Here is a 24178-nt window from a genome sequence, read left to right on the forward strand (position 1 = left end):
GACGAGTTCCCCTGGATGATCTGCAGAGTAAGGCTGGTTGAGTATCTGCAGGTCCCAAGCTGCTGCAAATGCGCAGACTCCTGGATTGATAGGTTTAAAGGCAATAATAGGACTCTTGGGGACGGCACTGAGGAGGCACTCTTTTGCGGTGCGCCTCCCTCCACTCTGTAAGACTGTGAAATGTCCAGCCGCTGGCTATCTTCCTTAGCTAGGGTTTCTGGTACCGAGGTAACCAGCAAGCTGTGCTAACATGGGGGCTGGTCAGTAATGCAGAGTACATAGTTGCCCCACCTGTCCCTGGGTCTGCTGAATTGGCCTCCTTGCAAGCAGGCTGTGGGGTGTGGGGCAGGAGGCGGTCCGTGGGGTATTAGAGGCTCTAGGAGATGGGTTGAGAGGTCCTCTGTGGCAGTCGGGAGAGAGGGCTGGAGAGTGGATGCGCTCCAGCTACTCAGCATAGGTAGAGCAGAGCGGGGCACTTCAGCCTCATTGTTTCATGCTGCGTAGGTATGTGGGGATCTGATGGGCCCCTGTAAGTATAGGTTGTGGGGCCATGGGTGACGAGGCAAGACCCATTCATGGGTCTATGTCCTCTGACTTGTGTGAATGGGCTCCAATCAGGTTCCTCAGGTGGTGTGGTGGATGGAGGGCTGGGGCCCAGGTGCCCGATTGGACCCCGCCATGCCGTAGCTGCGCTGCCACATGCCCAGGTGATACGTTGGGGGAAGGTGCGGCAGTGCTGCGTGGGATTGGGCCCAGGCCCTCCCTCTGTTGCCTGCGTTTGTCCAATGTCCAGTATGGCGGGAGTGAGGGGATGAGGCGGAGCGGGGGGGGGGGGGAGAAGTGTGTGGAGCCCCAACCTACCTGCAGCAATTCAAGTCTTATTGTGGGCCCAAATCCAGGGTCTTGTGGGTGCCAATATATGGCTGCATGCAGGCACCGAGCCATCTGGGGAACAAGCTGGGGTCCGTCATCGTTACCACGGTATTGGTATGGTGGGTCATCTGTCCTGGTCAGAATACAAGCCCTGGGTCCCCAGACATGTTTCCGGCGATGGCCGGGGTCGCCGCAAGGGCTGGGCTGCCAGCAGCTGGGGCACAGTTTCCAGAGGGAGAGGTGAGGCTGCTAGGCGAGAGCCGAAGCTTCACTTCAGCCTCAAGGCCACGGAGTCTCGCTCGGACACAGAAGAGTCAGGTTGGGCTGGCAATTGCAGTGGTCGTCCCTTACCACGCATCGGAAGGTGTGTGGGGGTAAAGGGGTAGGTTGTAGGACCCCTGCCCCACCCTAGAGGCCACCATCTCCGTCCGAGGCCTGTCTCTCGAAATCAAGCGACCATTCTTGTTCGTGCCCAGACCACACTCCCCACCCATCATCATTCTTGATTCATTTGACCCCTCCATTGTGTTATTTTATTGCGATTGCATCCCAATCGCATTCAAATTGTTGGTTATAGCTTCTCTGATAGGTACATGATCAGGCAGCTCAGTTGACTTGGCATATATCATATATCACTGTAGAAGTGTCCTCTTGTAAATGCTTTGATGGGCTTAAACAAATATCCTAATATGAAAAATTAGTTGTGCCTCACTGCAGTAACTAATAATGTGATGGCAAGTCTCAAGGGAGGTAAACAAAATCAGATTTGGAGCTACCATAAAAATTTGCCATTTTCATAGGTGGAGCCCTCTAGCTTCTAATGATAGAAAAAACATTTACTGCTTAATACTAGAAAAACTGATTTTATGTTTTGAAATGCAATACACTAGGCTCATTGAATATCAGGTTCATGGAAGGAGTGACCTAGTAAACTGATTTCGCTTAGCTGATAAAATCTGGCCACGTTTTCTATAAGTATCAGAAGACTTTTCTGTCCAACTGGGCCCACCCAGGCTGCTCCTTTTTGTTCCTACTTTGCTACACAACCCATGTCCATACTGATGATCAAGAAACCGCAGACAAGACCAAAAGGCATCCGTTATGTATATTAACATCCTAAAATGTTTCTGCTGCAGAACTATAAGATGGCATCTCTTAAGCCAAGAGCTCCTCATCGAGCCTACACAGAGTCACAGAAAAATACTGTAATGCATTTAAATAGATACTTCAAATGTAATACTTCACATGTGTATGTTGCAGAGGTTTTTAGAAATCCATGACACCTCAGATGCCAACCTAAACTGTTGACTTTAGAATGCATCTTAAAACCTGGTTATTTTCTTTATCTTTGTAGTTTCTTTTTATCTTACTTTAGATATCTGGATTAGGCTTCTCAGCAATACCTCCTTAGTGGACACTAGCATTTGTCACTCTCTACAAAATAAAAATCAAATTATAAAAACACTGGTAAATTGCAAATTATCATAAGATTGTTTAAAGCAATGAGTAATTAATTTCCATTCAGCTAAGCATTAATTCTAGTAGCTATGATTTTTGATTCTTTGAGTCTTAAACCTTATTTAATGGAGCATCTGCAATTCCGCCTCACCTGTGTAAACAGCTGTTTTGCAATAAAACTATTTGCTTCTTTGCGTGTGGTGCCCACTATCTAAGACTCCATTCCCAAATATGTTTGATGGCTTTGAAAGCGCTTACACCAATTATGTATATCCAGTGTAGGTCCACCTGGGCACTTACTAGAATTTCACTATGGCACTACATACAATGAATCTTAATGGAAATTATGGTTTAGCCAGTTGTAATCTTTAAACTCTGGTTCTAACTGATCCTAAAATATGTCAATAAACCTGTATTTGACACCCCAACAGTAAACCACTTCCTCATTTTAATTCTTGTAGAGGCCCTATTTGATCTTTAATTCTATACATTTTCCTGTAGTTTATGATGAAATTATGTACTAAAATTGCAAATGTTGATTAAATTGTGTCTTCCACAGGAGGTGTTTAAATATGAACAGTAGTGTTTTTGATCTCAGTTACTCAACATCCTGTTTATTGCTTTCCAGGTGCACTCTATGCCAGAAAATTGACTATTGACGGAGAACAGGTTTCTCTTCAGGTTCAAGATACACCATTTGTGTCGCTAGAGGTAATAGATTTGTTTATTGCTCCATGGCCTCTGTTGTCCCTGTCACGGGCGCAGGATATCTTGAGCCTCTGAGTGTATTAGCGGGCACAAGTTATAGATTAATTTGTGATGAATTTATGAGGTATCTTATAATATCCTGTGGATTTTGTTTTTTCATCTAGTTCAGATTTGAAGAAATCTGGATGCTCTGTGTGTGCTGTGTATCCTCCTTCAGGCGGTGTTATTGACTTTTTCATGTGGTTATGTTAACTGCATTAATCACTCAGATTAATTGTGAGGTGTTTACCTCAGGGTGAATAATATTTGGAAGCATGCAGTTTTTTGGTGCAACTCTTTTTAAAATTGTAAATGCATACATATATATGCTTTTTCTTTTAATTAATTGAGCATTAGATATCGAGTGTACCACTTATTTTTAAGTGTGTGTGTGTGTGTATGTATATGTGTGTGTGTGTGTGTGTGTGTGTGTATATATATATTATAGGTATTCTTTTTTTACTAAGAAAAAACACAGTGTTGGAGCGAGGTGCTAGTTGGGGTACAATGTCAGGAATGGCGGTTCTAGTTATCTCAAGTGACTAGAACTCCTGCCCTAAAGTAAATAGAACTTGTGCCCTCACCATGCACAGTGTTGTTCTCAATGATGTAATTTCTGATGTCATTAAGGATGTTATCAATGTTGTCACTGAACATGTCATGTGTGTTCTAATATGCGAGGGTGCAAGGACTCCGCCTAGTGGGATCAGGGTATCCCTACCTTTCCCTGGTATGTTTTTTTTCATTTTTAAATTTTTTTTCAGGGCAGGGACAGAGTCCCTAATGCCTAAAATGGCTGCTGTAACATCTTTGTTGATGTTGTGGCAGCCAATCAGACCTTATCTTTTGATCTGTTGGGTCCACGGATCCTTTGCATCTCTATATATTCATTCAATGTAAACCTTAATTTCTCAAAAACTACTCAACGGATTTGCAACAATTCACTAAAAGCATGCTTTCTGGGTAAAGATCTAGCTTTCTGCCAAATTTGGTGTAATTCCATTTGGGTATTTTTACTGTAGCTGTGTAATTTTCCTATGGAAAACTGAATTGGTAAAACATGTTTTAGGACCCTCCTGTTTCTCGGCCCCCGCTTGATGGATCACCCTGAAACTCTTCAGGAAGGAGCTGAGGTGAAAGACTTCTTTGGAAAGTTGCATGAACCTTTGTCAAACTGTGGCAAAGCTTTAACCAAACCAAAAAATCATACACATATATATATTCATATTCATGCAGGGGTGGAAAAAAGTTGAAAGGGGAGGTTCAAAAGGACGTGTTCTCATTTTAGCGCCTAGAGGAAATTTTAGTTGCAGCTACAGCAAAAACTCCTGAACCGATTTACACCCAACTTGGTATGAAAGTAGAACTTTACTCAGAAAGCATGCTTTTGTTGACTTGGTGCAAGGTCTATTCAGTAGCTAACTACAAAAAAGTAAGGAGTAGAATTGAATGGGTTAACACTTTTGTATATCTTGTCTGTTTTAGTTTAACCCCTTCGCTGCGGGGGTAATTCCCCCGCGGCGCGGGGGGGGGGGGGGGTCTGCGGCAGCGCTGTGCTCAGCGCAAGCCCAGCTCGTCATGCTGCACAGTGGAGCTGTGCTCATGACGAGCTGGGCTCGTCACGACTCCGTCCACTATTTGATTCTCCCACACAGGCGGGGAATCAATTACACGTGGGAGTGGCACGATAGTTATGAGGAGCCCAGCTCGTCATGAGCACAGCTCCACTGTGTCTCATGACGAGCTGGGCTCGTCATGAGCATACAACGGGTTAAGGACAGTCAGCAAACTTGATTTGCTGACCCAAATTCAAAAATAAAAGACCTCCTGTTGGATATTGGAGGATTTTCTCTTGTGCCTACCATTGCAGGATGTGGGCACAATCACTACATCCTGATAATAAAAAGGCCACATAAAGGTTACCATGAGCAAACCCTGACCCCCCCCCCCTCCCCCCAAAGTTCTGAGTGGGTAGCTTCCCAAAGATTCCCACCATCCCCCAAATTTGTAATAATAAAACATTGGTTTTGAACCCAAACAGGCATAGGACTTCTGTATTCACAGTCCATAATCTGCGGTTTCGGTATCAGGGTCCCGCACAAGTCCATGAGTTTCATAGTCTACAGCCCTGCTACCAAGGCCACTGATTTAGGATCAATCACAAAGGAGGAACTAAGTGCTTTTTAGACAGGTCCAGCATACATGCCCTAACAATAATGAAGATACAAAAGGTATGCTGTTCGTAATTTTGAGACAAGAGGAAACGGGTTTTGTGTGGTCATTAAGTGTAGGAGGATGAGGATTCATCCTCTTGAAATATAGGGCCCTAACACACCCGGCAAGGTGTCATACTTCATCATATGGGCTGCTCCTCGTCAGGTCGGCACTGCAATACCGGACGGGCTCCCTATGAGGGGCTCTTTGCCGGAGATCTTTTATTCCAAATTCTGTTTGGTGCCGTGGGGGTAAGGGGCCTAATCATTGTAGATGAAGGTGTGAAGGTGTATAACCTGAAAAAAGTATTAAAACAGGTCAGGGAATACCAGCAGAAACTATTTTAATCAATGGGTCTCCCACCCCGATTAAAAGTAACAAAGGTGCATGTCTGAGATTGTCTATTATGCCGTCAACATGTTTCTCGCCTGGTAGTTAATCAATCTAGTGGCGATTCGTCAGGACCTAATAAAATTAAATCTATCTACACGAGGTGGTTGTATGGTGTGATCTACCCTTTTAAACCAACATAGCACATGCTATGTGTAGTACCTGATAGCATATGACCAACCCTAGTTGGGTTTCTCTATCTACTTCATCGATACCCGGCAGGTATCTCACAAGGAATTTTCTTGTGTGGTTTTGCAAAATCCGCAAAAGGCCAGCCGACCAACCCTCTTCTGCCGGGATCGGGAATGACTTAGGATGCCATTTTGGATTGTCAAGTCCACGGCCTGTATCATAAGACCTCCGAGTATGCAACTTGCAGACCCATGTTGGGGCCCCTTTCCATAATACTTGGTCCCGTACAGAGACTGTTGACTACCAAAGTGGATCCAACAGGGGTGCATGAGATTCGTAGTCAAGGCCACAGACCTAATGGCCATGGTCTATAGATGCTATTTTGAATGTCTTGAGTTTACGGGCTTGGAAAAAAGTCTACAGACTACCAATACATGTGTGGGCTATTTAAAATTAAAAAAACAATTGAATTCATATAAATGTCCACTTAAGAGTGTGTGCTACCTTCAGCATCCTCTTTGGGGGGGCCAATTGTAGTAAACTTGCCTTTAAAAAAAAATAATAATAATACGCAGAGTCAGCATCTATATTTTAACAGAAATATATAGCGACTGAGCCAGGCAGGTGCCCGGGGAGTGGTAATTTGTGGTTCTTTAGTTTTAGGAGATCGCATTTATTTGCGATTTTTCAAACTCGTGCAGCGAGGGGCTTGCCTGGATTTCTGGTGGTAGGCAGTTCCAGTGGAGCTGGCCTAGTAAGTAAAGGTGCCAGAACCTGGACTGGCAAAAAGACGGCTTGGGGGAAACTGGAAGGTTGGTTTGCACATTTTAGACTGAGGGTTTGAGTGTAATGGGACCAGCATCTGAGGTCATCTGGTCTTGCACCATTTATTCTTTTGTATAGAAGCATCATTAGTGTGTGTGGTTCCGTATGTGGCAAAGAGCCAAGCAGCCGGGTATCAATATAATGAGGCGGGTGTCTGCCTTGGGAGGGTATGCAAGGTTCCAGTTGTGACGTTTAGCACTTTAAATGGGGCAGGAGAATTTTAGGAGAGACCCGCTAGTATACTATTACAGTAGTCCAGTCTGCTGAGCACTAGAGTTTTAATGAGTTGGCTTTGCAGGGTTCTATTCTCATGGAAGGAATTACTAATCCTTCCAGCAGAGGACATGCATATCTAGAAAGCAGGAGGAAAGTGGATTGAGTTAGTTAAAGAGGTAGGTGCTGTCGAGGAGGGAGAACATTGTGCTGGCGAGAAGGGAACATAGACGTTTAGCAGAACCAATCATAGGGCCCTGCAGGGACGGACGGCGATCAGATGGTAATATATGCATGACTGAAGTGGGAGTGAAAAGGAAGCCAACCGGAAGAAGATTTGGGTGACACCCGCATAAAGATGATATGAAAAACCAAATGGCACAAATGAGTGAGGTAGCTTAAAGTGGAAAAAATGAGAAGAGCAAAGAGGTAAGCTGCACTAGCCTCGAGGAGTCTATAATAATTTATGAAGAACAAAAGTGTTATGTTGAGATAAAGATGATGGTATAAATTTGATGTCATCCTAAATGCGTTAACCTTCATTCCATAATTTTGTATTAACATTGGTGATGCAAGTCCGCACCTGGAGATATGCCTGGCGCAGGGCAGATATTGGGTAGAACATTCATTGTAGATTCAGGTAAGGCTAAGACACTTGCTCCACGAGGCCGAGGGTGTTATCCTCCTCCCATCACTCATCACGCTGAGCTCCCAATCTACTCTGCAGGGATATTCCCAACATGCCCCTCGACAGCATTGAACAGACCCTCAGGCGCAGGTACTCCCATGGAAGCCGACACGTGCAATAAACATCGGCAGTAAGATCCTTATTCCAAGTATTCGCACATACCGGACCTAGAGGGAATCGGAGAACATTTTACAACGTATGTGTCTGTCCTAAGATGAGACCTCTATATGGAAGGATGTCTTGACTTAATACCTTGGCTTTAAGTTGCCAGAAATGAACTACTGTATCCCAAGGAATGTTCTGTTGATGACGCAGTTTGTTGTGGCGTGCAACTTTCCCCTTTATTTGATCATCAACAACAGCTGTTGTTCCCTTTTTAAGTCCAATAGGCTAAAGGAGCAATTTTATTTCTATTGAGTTCAGGATTAGGCCAAACGGGCAATTCAAATCTGGTTTCTCGCGTGATGAATTGAGTTGACTTTTGTCAAATCAGGCTCCAGAGGCCTCCTGGCGGCCCATACTCTGGGGCTGCCTGGGGAGGTTCTCAGAAAGGCAGGAAATGCCTAGATGAGCCCTTACAATGACCCAACAGATGTATACTATATTGCATAAACACACATAAATACCATGTAATTAGTTGCTACTGTGACGCCAATACCTCATCTTTACTGTTAAATGGACCTTAATCTTGCCCAAAACCTTATAACTTACCCTAGGCCTGTGCATAATCCTACTTGTAATGCTTACCTTAAAACTGAGCCTAATCATAGACCTGAGTTTACGCCTACCCACTACGCAACCCTTGTCCTCAATCCTCAACCTATTTAGGCTGTCCTTCATCTCCAGCACCGTATGTTCAATAAATGAAGACGGAGCCGGGCCGCAGGCGTCTTACCTTCATTCAACTACTTCTCAAGAAGCTGGAAAGACGTGCACTCTCACTCGTCCAACATTCTCTCACTTACACTGTCTCACTCCCTCGCCCTCTTTCTGTCTCCCTCTCTTCTCCTTTTTCTCTCCTCTTCTTTTCTCCTCCTCTCCCCTTTTCTCTCACACGTTCTCCCTCTCATCTCCCCTTCCAATCTCCTGCGCGCCCTCTTTCCACTCTCCCTTGCCGCTCCTCTATAACTCTCACAGACTCGCACTCACCCTCTTGCATTCAGGTGGTTTATCTTCCTCAATCTGGCATTCACTCAAACTCACTCACGCAAGCACACGGTTGCCCTCTTCCCTCTCCTCTTTCTATGTCCCACTCTCTCTCGTTCTTTCTACTTGTCTCCCCCCCATCATCCTTTGTCTCTCCCTCACTGTTTCTATCTCTTTCCCACGCTGTGAGTTTGCCGGGGTTACACAGTACTTGAATGAATGGCTTGTGTGATAGCCGAGCAGTAAAGCAAGTGGGTGACTACAAGCAGGGCCTGGCCGTATCAGAGCCAAGCACACTACTCTCACATCTTCACCCTGCAGGATACCCTAAGTTGCCCGGAGGCGGGGCTATTTTCTCCTTAGCAGAAAATTATACGTTTGTCCATAAGAAAGAACTCCATTGAGCGGCGTGCCGGATCCCACGGTTTCATGTGCTCATTCAGCGATGCTGGTAACTGTGACTTGTTAACCAATATATGTGGGCAACTGGGTCCTGTCAAAATAAAATCGGTGGGTCATAGTTTAAAAGAAATATTCTAGCGGGCTCTGGTAGGAGTGGGGAGAGATTGGGTTGATAGGGGCAAAGGAAACATCTTATTTTTTATTAACCAGCCTAACTTGCTTCTTAATAACACAAACATATTAAAGTGTTATCAACCAGAGACCCGTCTTCCCAGCTCTGGAGTAGTGAAAGGCGTTTGGTTAAAGGGGCCTTCCTGCTATGATGTCACAGAACCTCTCTTAAAACCCCGGCGCGTCATCAAACCAAGCGATATTATGTTATGTCCATTGCTGGCGTTGGTTGCTGTTCAAGGACTAAGCAAAGAACCTGTACTTCAGGGAGGCCATTTAATAAATATTATCGCTGCATTACACTGCACGTGCAGACGTGTAGCACTTGTTTACTCTGCACTGGATGGCCCATTTAATATAATGTTGTATCACTGCATTACACTGCACGTGCAGACGTGTAGCACTTGTTTACTCTGCACTGGATGGCCCATTTAATATCGTGTTGTATCACTGCATTACACTGCACATGCAGACGTGTAGCACTTGTTTACTCTGCACTGGTTGGCCCATTTAATATAGTGTTGTATCACTGCATTACACTGCACGTGCAGACGTGTAGCACTTGTTTACTCTGCACTGGATGGCCCATTTAATATAGTGTTGTATCACTGCATTACACTGCACGTGCAGACGTGTAGCACTTGTTTACTCTGCACTGGATGGCCCATTTAATATCGTGTTGTATCACTGCATTACACTGCACGTGCAGACGTGTAGCACTTGTTTACTCTGCACTGGATGGCCCATTTAATATAATGTTGTATCACTGCATTACACTGCACGTGCAGACGTGTAGCACTTGTTTACTCTGCACTGGATGGCCCATTTAATATAGTGTTGTATCACTGCATTACACTGCACGTGCAGACGTGTAGCACTTGTTTACTCTGCACTGGATGGCCCATTTAATATAATGTTGTATCACTGCATTACACTGCACGTGCAGACGTGTAGCACTTGTTTACTCTGCACTGGATGGCCCATTTAATATCGTGTTGTATCACTGCATTACACTGCACGTGCAGACGTGTAGCACTTGTTTACTCTGCACTGGATGGCCCATTTAATATAGTGTTGTATCACTGCATTACACTGCACGTGCAGACGTGTAGCACTTGTTTACTCTGCACTGGATGGCCCATTTAATATAATGTTGTATCACTGCATTACACTGCACGTGCAGACGTGTAGCACTTGTTTACTCTGCACTGGATGGCCCATTTAATATCATATCGTGTTGTATCACTGCATTACACTGCACGTGCAGACTTGTAGCCCTCACGTACAGAAGACCAACCTCCGTGCCTCATTCTTGACATGTAACAAGCATTGTGTGTGATGGAGAGGTGAGTAGCTTGACAACAAGTAATGTAACAACCATCTTCACAAGTAATTGGGAAGTTTATGCTACGCATGCAGGGCGTTTCGAATGAACTATGTGGCCCAGATCCCAAAAGACGAGGATCACACTGTTCAGACTCCCCCCATCTAGAGGGGCCTTGGATAACGGGCTATAGACCATATGTGAAGCATAGACGTGAAGATACCTGAGAACAGTTTGATTTTCTCCTTCGTTTCCTGTTTGTGTGGAACATTGGCATCGAGCCATCCTTTTAGGGCATGTCTCAAACTCCTTCAGCGGAAATGTGTCTTCAGGTTACCTTTTGATCTAAACAGCATTCAAACTCCTGTCCATATACTGCTGGGTTGTACCTTCATGCTGACTAGTTGAGGCTCAAGTAAAACCTTTTAATACAACACCGGAAATGTCCCAGACGTGCCTGAGATCCTCTTCTTTTTCACTGCTCAAAACTCATTGCAGCCAAGTTCTTTTACTAAGTTTTTCTTAGTAGAAATATATGATGGTGGTGAGGCTTTGTGCCTTGGTTTAAAGAAAATAGGGACGTTTCTGTAAGAGGTCCCCGCGTTCGGCTGCGACGGGTAGTGGGGTGACAGTGGTGGAGGACGAGGATTAAAGTGCTTGATGAAAACCGGTTTATCTTGTCATGGCCAAGGGAATATTGTCGGCTATCTTGAAATGTGCATTATTCGTCTCTAATTGGGGTCCATTTGTGAGGAATTGCTCAAAACTACACCTGGACCGGTCTGTACTGGTCATACTAAGAGCATTACATGACAAAACCACAACATCCTCAAATGTGTTTCATAAATATTGTGTTTTTGTGTCTGCTGACTTGTAGCTGCCTGACCTTTGTCGTGTGGTTCCTATAAATGTATATAGGACCTGTGCGTTTAACGGATGATAGATTAATATCGTGTATACAAAGATTAGTTTGAGCCAGAAATGGGGGGGTGGAAGGGTGGGTGGGGTTGTTCGATTGTCTTGTTCGAATATGACAAAAATGGTCGAGATAAACTTTGCAGATCAAGATGATTGTGTTATTTTGAAAAAGAATCAATAAAAATATGTTATTATATAGGACCTATGCGTTTAGACATCATAAACTATGGGATTGGTGTCCAGACTGATTCCAGATTCCCCCACAGGATGGGTTAGTCTGCAGACCTGCCAGCTCACCGTGCCACGATGCCTTCCTCTTACCAAGGAGTGAATGGTTTCTGGCAACTATCGAACATGACAACCCGGATCCCTCAGGATCGTGGGAGCAGCACAGGACTTTTCGCTCAGTCACTCGTGCTTACTTTGTCTCAGAGAGATACACAGAATAAACAGTGGGGACTTTTTCAATAAGCATTTATTGAACCAGCGTCATTCTAGTGTAAAATACGTGTGCTGCAACAACCATAAGACATAAACAGATTTACACGGTCATAAGCACCAACCGGGTAAATAAATGGTAGAATTCTACCATAGTGCTAAAACAGTAAAGTATATGCAAGCATATATATACATGACAATAAAATGCGTACTCCTAAGATGCTAACCCTAACTAGATGTACCTGAAATGTACCTAGCAATGTATGTAGGTGTATAGCCAAGAATCCCCCTAGGAAAGAGCCAACCCATTACCTGGTGTGAGAGAATGAAGGACCCTGTCTTGGTCTCGAACGGACACCCCATCCGTGTGGGGCACGGGCTAATCCCCATTTGGTATCCTCATTCCATCTGTAAGTTAATTTTCCTGTGGGTCTAAATCTGAAGCACGGATTTTTGTTCTTGTTCATCTGTTGGATGGACATTTCAAGGCAATGACCTTCCATGTGGCATAGGCGGCCTCCCTTTCAGCCTTCATCAGCAACACAGACTAGAATCTGGACTGGGGTCAAATTTGTGTTGACATCATAACACTGGGCAGCATTAACTGCTTATTTCAGCATTCTGCACCACAAATTTGGGGGAAATCAACAACAGATCTGTGATGCATGGAAAGTCTGTAGCCACCCTAAAATGCCTCCGAATGCTATCTGTCCATTATATATCTGCTAAAAAATACATTTTATATATATTAATTTTAATGTGTTACGTAACTTTCATTACACATCAGTTTCATGGCTGATGTATGGTTTTTGAGTTCCAAAATATAACAAATCTAAATCCCAGGGAACTGTGATGCCCAAACTTTTTTCATTATCTCATCAAGGTATTTGGAGGCCACAGTCATTAATGCTTGAGTGTCCCAGGTGTCGTCTTTAAATTGGAGGCAAGACCTCTCCCGTAATACCAATCTTTAAGTAAATGCTTACTGTACTGGCTGTACATTTTAGGTAATAGCACCAGGCAATCACCTGGAGTTGCCAGGAGCTCCATGCACTGATACAAAGTATTTTCTTGAGAAATTGGAGCAATTTACACTAGTGATACAAATCCTCTCTCTCCACCCAGTGTGCCCAGGAGCAGATGTTTGGTGTTTATGGCCAATCTACTGGTTTTCAGCAAGTTCTAATTTAGTAAGATTATCATTGGACTCTAAATTAATAAGACGCCTTGTTTCCCATCATGAGGCTTTTATTTACGCCCTTTTTTGATGAAAATATCTCCTACATGGCTCTGCAGAATGTTCATCCCTGCTACACTCACTTTGAATGCTAGGCACACTGTCTCTGCAGGGTTTTGATTTTTGCCTCCGGAAACACTAACTATATGAGACCCCCATGAAATGGGCTGAGCCCCCAGTGTGTGTTCATGAGGTTGCGATGGGCACCCAAAGTGCACACCTCCTTTTGAGAATGACTGGTATTTTCTCATTGGACTGAGAAAGGCTGGCAGCGGTGAACACAGTAATGAGCAGTCCCTTTTTGCCCGTTGAATTCTTTTGTTGAAAGGTCTGCGGGTCTCCAGCAACTCGGCCTTTCTCTTCATCTGTGGGGTGAGCGTGTTTGTGTATGAAGGAGGTAGCATGTGCCTGGAGTGTGTTATATGTTACTATATGTATGCAATAATACATGTTGGGTTCCATTGTTTTGCTGGCTGCACAAAATGGATGGCTTGGTGGGGCTGCAGAGGTCCCTTTCTTTCGCCCCTCAAGATATGTTGTCTGCCGCTGGGCGCTGGAGGGTGAGGATTATACTATCTTTTGTCTCACGTGGGGTGCGAGCACTGGAAACATCTTTCCCCTTTCCCGCAAGAATATCATTGTAGTCAAGATAAACAGGTTTGAGGCAATAAAGCATTTTCTTTTAATTTGTAGTTTGTCTTCCTTTTCCCTATTGGGTCACTCCTCTCAACCCCATCTTCCTGCTGCATTTGAGTGACAAATGATGTGGCTGTACCAACCTGGAGCTAATAAGCAAAAGTCAAGATCTGACCCAAACAAGCACAAGAGCTAGCCTATATCACATTTCAACGTGCCAACTGTGCTTAGGAGAAAGTGATGTCTATTATACCTTGTAAGCGTACTTGTGATGACATTTGACTGAACTCAGTGCATTGCTTTTCTTTACTAAAATGCTAAATAAAGTTTTTTAAAAAGGCACAAGAGCGAGGCTTCTAGAGATCACATCCATGTCTGGAAGAAGTGATGAAATAGCCCTCAAAAGGTAATCATGCGGAGAGTGGATTGATCAAGTGTAGCATACATACTGATCACTTGCTGTGCTCTGGGTGCCCAGGATTCTCATTAACATCAGCCACGCCCCATAAAGCAGTGTGGGGTGGGTGAAGTATTTCTGTGTGGCAAGGCTAGGCTTTGACCACCTCCTCTTCAGGCTCAGGAAAAACCTGCAACAAGGCCCTACCATGAGAGATGAAGACTGCCTAGAAATGTCCTGCTGGACTGAATTCTCCAAAGGACCACCTGCCACATGGAGTCATCAGGCCGGCACCAGGATACCGAGGAGCGGTCAATAAGACTTGGAATTCTGAAAATGCAGCCAGGCTCTCCTTTGAAGGAGGAGGACATCTACTCTGGAAGTGTTACTAGGAGAATAGCTTTGCAAGAGAATAAGCTGTCCGGAAGAGATCATCTCATCACACACGCCTACTGTCTGAGGAAGCTGTGCAGTGGGGCCAAAGAACTATCTGCTCATCATTGCTATGAGGCCTAAGAGAAGGATCAGCCTTATGAGGAAGTGTGTTGAGATCCTTCCTTCTGGGAAATTTGGCGTGTACCACTGGTTACCACCAAGTCCCTGGCCTGGGAGTGTTTGGTGGTGTTGCAAGTGAGGGTGTAATAGTTCAAACTCTTAACTTAACAAACAAAATCTGGTTAAGTCAAAACTGAGAGAATCTCTTCTCAGCTCCTGCAGAGTATTGTGTTAAGTTCAAGCAGTGCCAACAAGTTTAAAGCAAAGAATACAACACAGTTAAAACTCCCAAACCAATCTAGAAAAATAGAGAATGATTTAATTAGCTAAAAAATCACCAAAATTATTAAAATTAGGATAAGGGGAACCAGAGATATGAACCATTTTTTAAATCAAAAAAACCTTGATAAAGTAAGGCACAAAAAACAGTTTGTAGTTATCCTGGACTCTAGAAGCAATTTCAGGTCAACAGCCATGGTGCAGCGGTCAGAAACTCCAGGCTGGTCATCCCAGTCAAAGTTTTTACCTTATGCCATAGTCTCTGAAATGTAAGTGTGGGCAGGGTTAAACCCACAATGTTGACGCCTCGCAATTTACCTCAAAACACCCACAATTTCGAAAATCTGGGACAGTGTTAAACTTCCAGTTCATGAGGCAATGTGTCCCTGAGATAAGGCACCTTCTAACACATCAAAATATCAGAAATATAGTCCAATAAGTAAAAGGACCCACTCAGTATCTAAGTTCTTGATTAGCAGAATAATTTAAAGATTTGTTACAAAACAATAACCTACTATTCTGGTTATTTGCTAGGAAGGCTCTCGGCAAATAGAGCATTACAAAAAAATGCAAAATCAAAAATATTTTAAGTCCCAAGTAAGTAGCAAAATCAGAGAGAAAGAAACAGACTGCATCCCTATTAGATCAGGAAAGTCTCTAGTTTACCCCCAAATTAAAGTCTTTTTCTACATTATTCTCACATATGAAAGTAACGGAACTGAAGATCCATGTGGTGTGATCAAAATTGTTCCATTCAGATATCACATCCGAGCACAGTCTCCTAAAACGTCTTATTGCCTTAGCACCTAAGCACTATCCTACTACACGAATGATGATTCTGCCCCCTCTGTGCTAATCTAATCTGGAGATGGTGGATCAAACTAGGTACATGAACAACCGCTATGCAATGTGAGTGAACAGGCCACAGTGATCTAGCGGAAAGACCGTATAGTAATCGCTGCATTTTGGTGATTCAGTCAGAGAAGATTTATCGAACAGCATAAGCAACGACAATGGAAATAAACAAATAATAATGTGCTTGACTACATGCTGCAGAAATGAGTGTGATGTGCAGAAGGAGGACAAGGGTGTCGTCCTGTTTCGAAACATTGCTGCTAGGGGCAAATTGAAGCCTAGTTGACAAGAATCACAAAATCACTCTTCTACACAACATAGGAAATTTGTTTCATAGACAATAGTACTGTATCAGTGTGACCATGGGTAATTGAGTGAGAAACCACATGTTGTACTTTGTTAATATTGCGTGAAAACATAAATGCACAAAAATCCTTAATAGAAGTGGAAATCTTTTAGCGGGACAAGGCCCAATGCTGTGACTCATAGAAATCGAGCTCACGCTGAAGTTGATGGTTTTGGCACCAAAAGCACAAAACAGGATAAAGATGAATCTTGATTTCTCAGGCGCCAATAGTGCTTCACCAAGTGGATAAATAGATTTGCTGCCTCACTGGTCCAAAGATTACCTTTGATCGTTTTTTGGGGAAGTTGAAATCTTCAAGATTTAGGCCCAGATCTCTATCTTGGGAGTGAGTGTTTGACATTGTTCAGCATTCTATCCATTAATTGTCCTTTTTGCATTTGGCACCCCAAATCAGACCGGTATGCCCAGACGTGGGTCCCGTGCTTGCAATGCCACTGGATTCAAGCTATCCTGGCTGATGAGAGGTGATACCAAGAAACCGGTCCTAGGATGTTTGTTTATGGTCCAAGTAGGACCTGACCTTGCAGTTCGGCCTAGACTGTTCCCATGGGGAGCAGGGTCAAGACTGATTGCATATGGCTAGCTCCAAACTGAAATGACGTGTGAGCAAAAAAACCAATCGATTTAGGCCCATATCTCTGACTGGGGGTGAGTGTTTGACATTGTTCAGCATTTCGTCCTTCAATTGTTCTTTTTGAATTACTCTAATTCAACAAGGGGCTGCTGGGTAACTTTAAAGGTCCAAATATTAGAAATGTAAGCCACTTCAGGCTTAGGCAGCCTGAAGTACATTTTTATAAAGTTTATTTTCTGCTTACGTTATCCAAAGTCTGATTTCACAATTAAGTTGGATTTTGAAATTTAGGTAAGAATTAACTTTGAAGGATTTTGTTGGCATTTTACCAGGCAGAGATAGAAAATTAAATATTCTAATTACCCCTCGGCATGTCCTATAGAAAATGTAGCTATACCTACATAGAAAAAATAACTTTTAGGCCTTCGATCTCTGTGAAGCTATACTTTTTTAAATAGTGTCACTTATTGACATATTGGGCACTCTTCCCTATGTTCTCACATGCTACACTTTGAGTAGGATATTAATATATAAAAATACGTTTTCCTGCAGGGTAAAGGCATGTTTCCTTTCCATGAGATACTGCAGTGCCTTTAAACTAGAGCCCTTCCATAGTACATTGGGGCTCCTGACAGTCCTATATTTTTATCATATTTGTGAGTACTGTAAATACACACTGCAGCACCCATATTGCATTTAACTCCTGTGTCATGGTGCTTTTTTGTACCAACTTATATGGCCTTAAAGGGAAGCTAAAGAGGCTAATTGGGTGAACTAATTTCACAAATACCATTTAGAGGCTCGCATGCAGATCATTTCCCACTGAATAGCAGTTTCGCAGTGCACAGGGTCCAGTAAAATGCTACAAATCTGGGGAGACCATGTAGAAAAGGCAAACGTGTCAAAGCAAATCAGCAGCTTGAATTACATTGTGTGTTTCTACATTTTCATTTATACTTTCATGTGTAATATTTAGTTAAGTTATATATACAATTAACTAAGTTTTGAAGTGAAAAGGTAGGATAATAGGCTGGTTAGATCCACGATGGCAGCCATCCTTCGAACTCCTCAATGAGGCCTTGATTACTCACCTGCTACAACTTCCCTGGGCTCCTGAGAAGACATTGGAGTGCAGGTGGCAGCCTGAGGGTCATGAGCCTCAGTTGGAAGTGGTATTTGGGCAGCATCAACAGGTGTAGCAGTGGCGGCCTCTCCATTCACCGCTCCAGCCTAATGGCGATGGAGCGTAGCTTGCACCCTGAATGGTGAAGCCCTAGACTGGTGGTGGCAAACCAGAAGTAGGCAGCATCCCTGTTTGAGAGCCTGACACTGTCTGGTGAGTGTGGGACGATAAGGTGCTCCGGGGAAGGTTGGAAAGGGAGAATGAATGATGAGTCTGCAGCTTAACCAGGGCTACTAGGAAAAAAGATGATACCCAGGGTGACGAGCAGGAGAGGATTCTCAACAAGGGAGATAATATTTTGACTCCCCAGGGCCATCCACCAGCCGATATCGTTGTGTGCTACGAAGTGCACCATGCTTCCAGTCAAGAATGAAACCTGACACCGAGTGATTTGTGAAAGCTTTGCAAAGACTCACAAACATGGCATCACTAGACCATCAGGGTAGGGAGTAAAGCCTTGAACCTCCAGCTGACCGTCCTAATCCTGTAACATTGCACCTCAATGGCAGACAGGAGACAGCATAAAGAAGATTGTTCCATGCATGAAGGCATCTGGGAAGAGCAAAGAGGAGATGGCTACAGGGTCTGCAAATGGAGGAGTTGACAGTGTGGGAACAAGCCCTTCTGTGATCTATGTGAGAGCAGAAGTGCCTGCATTGAGGAAGGCGTGAGAGCTGTTGAAGGAAAGCTGGAGGGGCTAACCGACAAAGTGGCAAGAATGGAGACAGCAAGAAGTTTGTGAATAGAATAATGCTGCTGGAGCCCAGGCTTGGGAAATTGGATCGGTGATGCAGGACTTGATGTCCTTAAAGTCCTATTTGATACTTGCCTTCATAAAGGCCATACCAAGCTCCAGCGCCTCATATGTGCATCAAGAGACCTGGATGAGATGGCTGGGTGTTCCTGCGGCGACGGCAGCTGGATCCTTACTGGAGGAAATGAGTGTTCCATATTGTGTACAGCCCATTTCAGTTGCCACAAAGTTCACAGGGTGGTAATGTGGCTTCAGGCAGTGCTGTTATGGTGATCATGAAAAATCAACGTTGAGGGAAAAGACGTTGAAGCTGTTACTCAAGAAGGCCACAGTACAATTGCACTAGGACCAACTCTTTCCTGACTGGAGTACCGAGATGTTATCAAGAAGGCTCTTATGGAAGTAGGGAGTGGGTTGATGGAGAGTGGTATTGTAGCCCTGTTGGTTTCCCGACGGAACGGAGAAAAGTGCTTATGCGGCTGAACTTGGTTAAGGCCTTTCCTGGCAGCCTATCCTCTTCAGATACCAGGTGATGCTATAATACAGTTGTTTTGTTGCTTTTCCTGATGTTATACTAGGGTAGATTTTGCAGGCTTTAGGGCAGTGCGACTGGTGCGGCTGCAGAAGGCGCTGACCTATTGAGGGGGTGCCGACCTCGGGTGGGGGGCACTGTGTTTAAATGATAGCTGATGATTGGAGAGATGAGGAGCCCTTTTGCCTGGTGGCAGTGAGAGAAGCCGAGGAGGCTGTCATGGGATGTGGGGGCGCCAAAAATGATTGTTGCACTGGGCGCCACCAGCGCTAAAGCCGGTCCTGGGTTTTGGGTGGGAGGAGTTAATGTGGATGGCGGATCTGTTTATGGACCAGTAGTCCTCCTTCAGTGGGGGTGAGTCTGGAAAGGATTTTGTTTTTTAAATAACTGTGTGACAATGTTTTCATCTTTTTTAGGTCTCGCTTAGCCCAGCGCATGCGCTGGCTCGGAGAGACATTTTCTATTTGAGTTTTCAAAGTGCTGCTGGCTGGCCTAGCACTTGCGTTCACGCGATCATGCACACGCGCAGCCGGCCGCCAGCAGCACTTTGAAAACTGTGCTTTAGCGTGTCATCGCGATCACTTTCGCTTTCAGAGCGATCGCGATGACTTTCGCTTTTATGGCCGCGTGGCCAATGCTTGTTTCTTTTTATAGGTTCTTTGTTTTACTCTTCCTTCCAGCCCTCTCTCACACTCTCCATAACCAGTGTATTGTGGGCTATAGTTGGAGGAGAATAGAGGTTCCGGGCTGCTTTTTGAATGATAAAATGCAGCAATAGGGGTTCAGTGGGCCTGTCGGGTCTCTTGGTCCAGTGCCACTGCACATGCTGCACCAATTGGGGCTCCTACCCTACACACTCTTCTCCTCTTTTCACCTCTCGACCTACAGTGACTGGCCTTGCATCCGTTATGATTTTTACTTTCCTTATATTTTTTTTAACCATTTGTCGGGAGAACTGCAGGCAGCAGAGGCCCAAAAATAATTGAGTCAACATAACCCCCGCTTTAGCTGAGACAACGCCACTGCCCAAAACAAACCTCTGTCCCTCTCGTGGGAGGCCCTTGGGTAGTTGTGCTAGAAATGCTGCCCTCCTCGTCACGCTGCAGACCCAGACGTCGACGATTGTGTGCCATGAAGTCGACAATAAGGACGCTGTGCATGTGAATGGTCACAGAGCAGGTGGTTTATGGTGGACATTGGCAAAGGGTTACGGAAAGGGAAGCTACTCTGGCTGTGGCATGTCAGTAGTGCTTACAAACCCCGAGTGGATGCCTTACTCCCTGGTTGTAAGTACAAGGCTTGCTGCAAGTCCTGCTGTTTACATTTGGTGACGTGCAATTAGAAATATTATTCTCCTGCCCATTGGTGCGAGATTTTGCAGGTTGCATGCGTAATGCTCACTTACTGCTCCTGAGATTATGGGATATTTCGTAGCATTATCATGAATGTTTCCACCTTGCTGCTTGCCATCAGAACACCACATTTCCAGCCATCGGCTGCGGTGCTGCAGACGTGTAGTTGGGCATCGCAGTCTAATTGTTTCACTGAAGACAACCAATGGCTGAACCCACCAAACACATGCCGTTGATGCATGAAAATGGGAGACTGGAAGGATCGGGTCCTGACAGCATGGACTGAGGTGACAACATTCCTAATAACCGCAGTCGATTTACATGCATTAAAAAAAAAAAGATAGACATTCCTTGGCAAAGGAAAAAGGCACTACCAGGAGAAGCATTTGGTTTTAATAACCATGCACAGACCACGTTTATTTTTGTAACGTATATTGTTAGATGAATCAAATCCGTATAAAGTCGCTGACAGTCTGACTGCTCCAGGTGCTTTGGCTGCGATGGAAAAGGAGATCGAGCAATCGCCATCTGACACAATATGAAACTGGTCACACTTTACAATAACACCTCTATATTTGAGTATGATATGGGCAACATACCGACATTCATGCATTGTAGTTAGTTTCAGCTCTTTGAGTTAACATAGTTGTGCAGAAGATGTTTTATTCAGCTTTGTCATCATGTTTACTTTGTGTTGGGACAAACGTCTCTTGCATTGCTCTGGACTGCTCTGAAGAAGTTTGTCTTTTTTCTCCTCAGTAAGCTTGCCAATCATGTAAGCCCACTGAGGGTTCTTTCTTACTCCTCATTAGGTAAAGACCACGTCACCGTGCTCTGATGTTGAGGGACCACCAAAGCGCTCCTCTCTTCCCGAGACTGACTGCTGCCTTCTCTACCAAGGCTTCATAGGACTGGTGGTGGTGACGACAGTGGGATCAGTAGAGAAACAACAGTTTTTCACCTGTTCACTTCAGCGGGAGATGCCTGCTGAGCTCCCCCTAGGCCTGCCAGTCTCCTTTCACTTGGGTCCTTTACCTCTACTTGAGGCATGTGTGGAGGGTCTTTGGGCCCATCTGTGGATGTGGAGTGAGTCTCAGGTGCGCGTTTTACAAAGTGCATGGTGCATTAGAGGAGAGAAATGGGGGGGGGAGGAGTGAGGGGCAGATTATAAGATTGCAGGGAGTTTTGTGTGAGGCTGCCCAATTTTCTGTTGACCTAGGATCCTGCATTTTTGCATTCCGTTCCCTGCCTGTAGTAACGCGTTCTTTTGGATACACGTTGAGGCTTTTAGCCTCTGAAGTTGCCAGACTAGCCCTTCCACAATTCTCCCCAGCTCCTCTCCCACCTCCTGCCTTGTCTACATTTGAATCACCCAATACATATTTCACTGTGCCGGTTAGTACCAGCCCAGGGGAGTCTTGTATTGTCCATGACTCCACCATGTGCCGATCACGCAGTGCGCATGCATTATACCATCGGAGAAGGCCCTAGCATTCCAATAGTGCTACAGAGCTGATTCCAATCTTTCCAATAAGCACTGACCATTTCTGCCAGTGCATGGTTCCAGAATCACATGGACTAAGGCAGGAACTGCAGACCATTGCAGTGAAGATGGACTGCGGTCCAGAAGTAGGCTCTTGCATGACTGTTACCTTCTTGTCTGAGGGGACAGGTCTGGCCTGCATCCTGATTGAGGTACTGCTGGACTGCCCTGCCTGGCATGTGTCCCTCCTGCCGTGGAAGTGGGTGCTGAACTGTGCCCTACAGAGACGATCATCAGCCTTACCAGCATGTGAGGAGTCCACATGAGATCTCATCCATGGTTGACCAGATCCCAAACATCTCATTAGGTCTCGCTGAGCCAGCACATGCGCTGCTCTGCGAGACATTTAGTGTACGGGTTTTCATAGTGCTGCCACAGGCTTTTGGTTGCCTAAAGCTTGCGTGCACGTGAGCGTGCACGTGCGCAGCCGCAACTTCCGCTTCTCTTGGTTGCGATCACTTTTACTTTCGCGGGCCACTCGTCCGTGTCACTTTCACGGGCGCACGGCCAATGTTTTGTTGTTGTTGTTGTTCCTTTCATCTTCCATTCTCAGAACATCTCCTCCTTTTCTTATTGCTCATTTTCTATGGTTCTCCTGCCATTTATTCCCCCTTTCGTCACCTCTGCTTCTTTCTCACGGCTCCTTCCTTCTTCTGTCACTTCCTCCAGGGCCCACGCGCTCTCCCTGTCCATTTTCGCCCCTTCTCTCTCCCTGCCTCTTCACTTCCGGTCTCCTCCCCTCTCTCAGAGTGATTTACTGATAGGCCGCGATGTTTTCATAAATGCGCTTCCCATGGCATTTAAAACGTTACAGCTCCGAGGAGCATGAACAACAAAGCAGATTATGGGCGTTTGACGCAATTTCTGATTGTCAATTTATATATTTATACCAACTTGGCAGAGGCCGAGAAAGCCTCCCTTTCCCACTCCTTTCTTTCTCTCGTGTGCTTCTCTCCCCTGAATTCCATGTTCTCTCTCATCTGCTTTTCTCCCCCCTTCTTACCTGCCCATCACTTTGCATTTCTCCCAGCACGCTGCCCCCACTCCTCTGTAGCACCCCGCCGCTGCTGTTTTTTTTTTTTTTTTACATTTTGGCAGGCCAGGAATCAAATTCCTTCAGGCCCTCCACAAAAGCGATTTTGTGCTTTCACATTTTTTTTAATAGATCCTTTTAAGTGGCATGCATTATCTTATATTGGTCAATAAAAAATGAAAGTATACGGCTCTGCGCTCCGTCATGCTGTAGCCAGTGCATCGATGATGACACCTGCGTGTGCCTTCAGAATGACAAGACCGCCAACAACAGCCATTTCATTGTGCCTTTTTTTTATATCCCGATACTACAATACTAAACCGTACCTGCAATTTGTACGGATGCTGTTCAGTATCACCAAAAAGCATTCATAAAGCCAGTGGATCGCAAAGGCGACACTGGTTGGATTTGCCAATGCTTGTCTTTTCAGCCTGTGGGCAGCCAGAAGCATATTTTCCTGAAAGTGTATTGGCTCCTAAATGAAACTTCTGAGGGCTGAAAAACAAAGAATAAAAATAGTCTAGCAGCCTTAGTTGTGACATCCCTTACAGCATGGTCCTTGTTAACCTGTCAGTGACTACACTTACTTTAAAGTACTTTAACGCGCCAGGTTAGATTTAAACTTTGCACCTAGTAAGGTTGTCCTTTCTTAGCTGCCAATGTCATATGAGTCCCCTTTCAACCAGTCATTACTTTTTACCCAACTAAACACAGCATTCTGGTACTTGTAGTTTCACCTTCTGCATTGTAAGTAGGAGGGTTAATGGCACAGCATGCAAAGAGTGATTGGCCCAAACCAGCGGAGAGAGTTGCATGTGACATGGGAGCTATGTTTAATGTTTCCATTTCACTTCATTGATTCTCCTCTGGTGGAGTTAATTGCTCTCACTGAATCAAATGTTTGGTAGGCCACCATACACTGTTGGTGTTGTAAGTCATTCGTGCTAATGTTTGACATTGGAGAAAGGTCCTTTTTGTTTTTAATTGTTCTATTGTTATTTG

At 44.7% G+C, this 24178-nt stretch overlaps 1 protein-coding gene across 1 annotated transcript in view; it reads left to right on the forward strand.

The window, feature by feature from the left end:
• LOC146829563 (ras-like protein family member 11A-like) overlaps positions 1-18633 on the forward strand; it is a 140280-nt gene extending 121647 nt beyond the window's left edge. The window contains exons 3-4 of the mRNA XM_085606514.1: positions 2960-3042; positions 18472-18633. Coding sequence (XP_085462640.1) covers positions 2960-3042; positions 18472-18633 — 245 coding nt within the window. The remainder of the gene's footprint in view (positions 1-2959; positions 3043-18471) is intronic.
• Positions 18634-24178: the final 5545 nt, after the last annotated feature.

This window comes from Triturus cristatus, chromosome 5_2 (assembly GCF_964204655.1).
Source record: "Triturus cristatus chromosome 5_2, aTriCri1.1, whole genome shotgun sequence".
In the NCBI taxonomy this organism is placed as follows: Eukaryota; Metazoa; Chordata; class Amphibia; order Caudata; family Salamandridae; genus Triturus; species Triturus cristatus.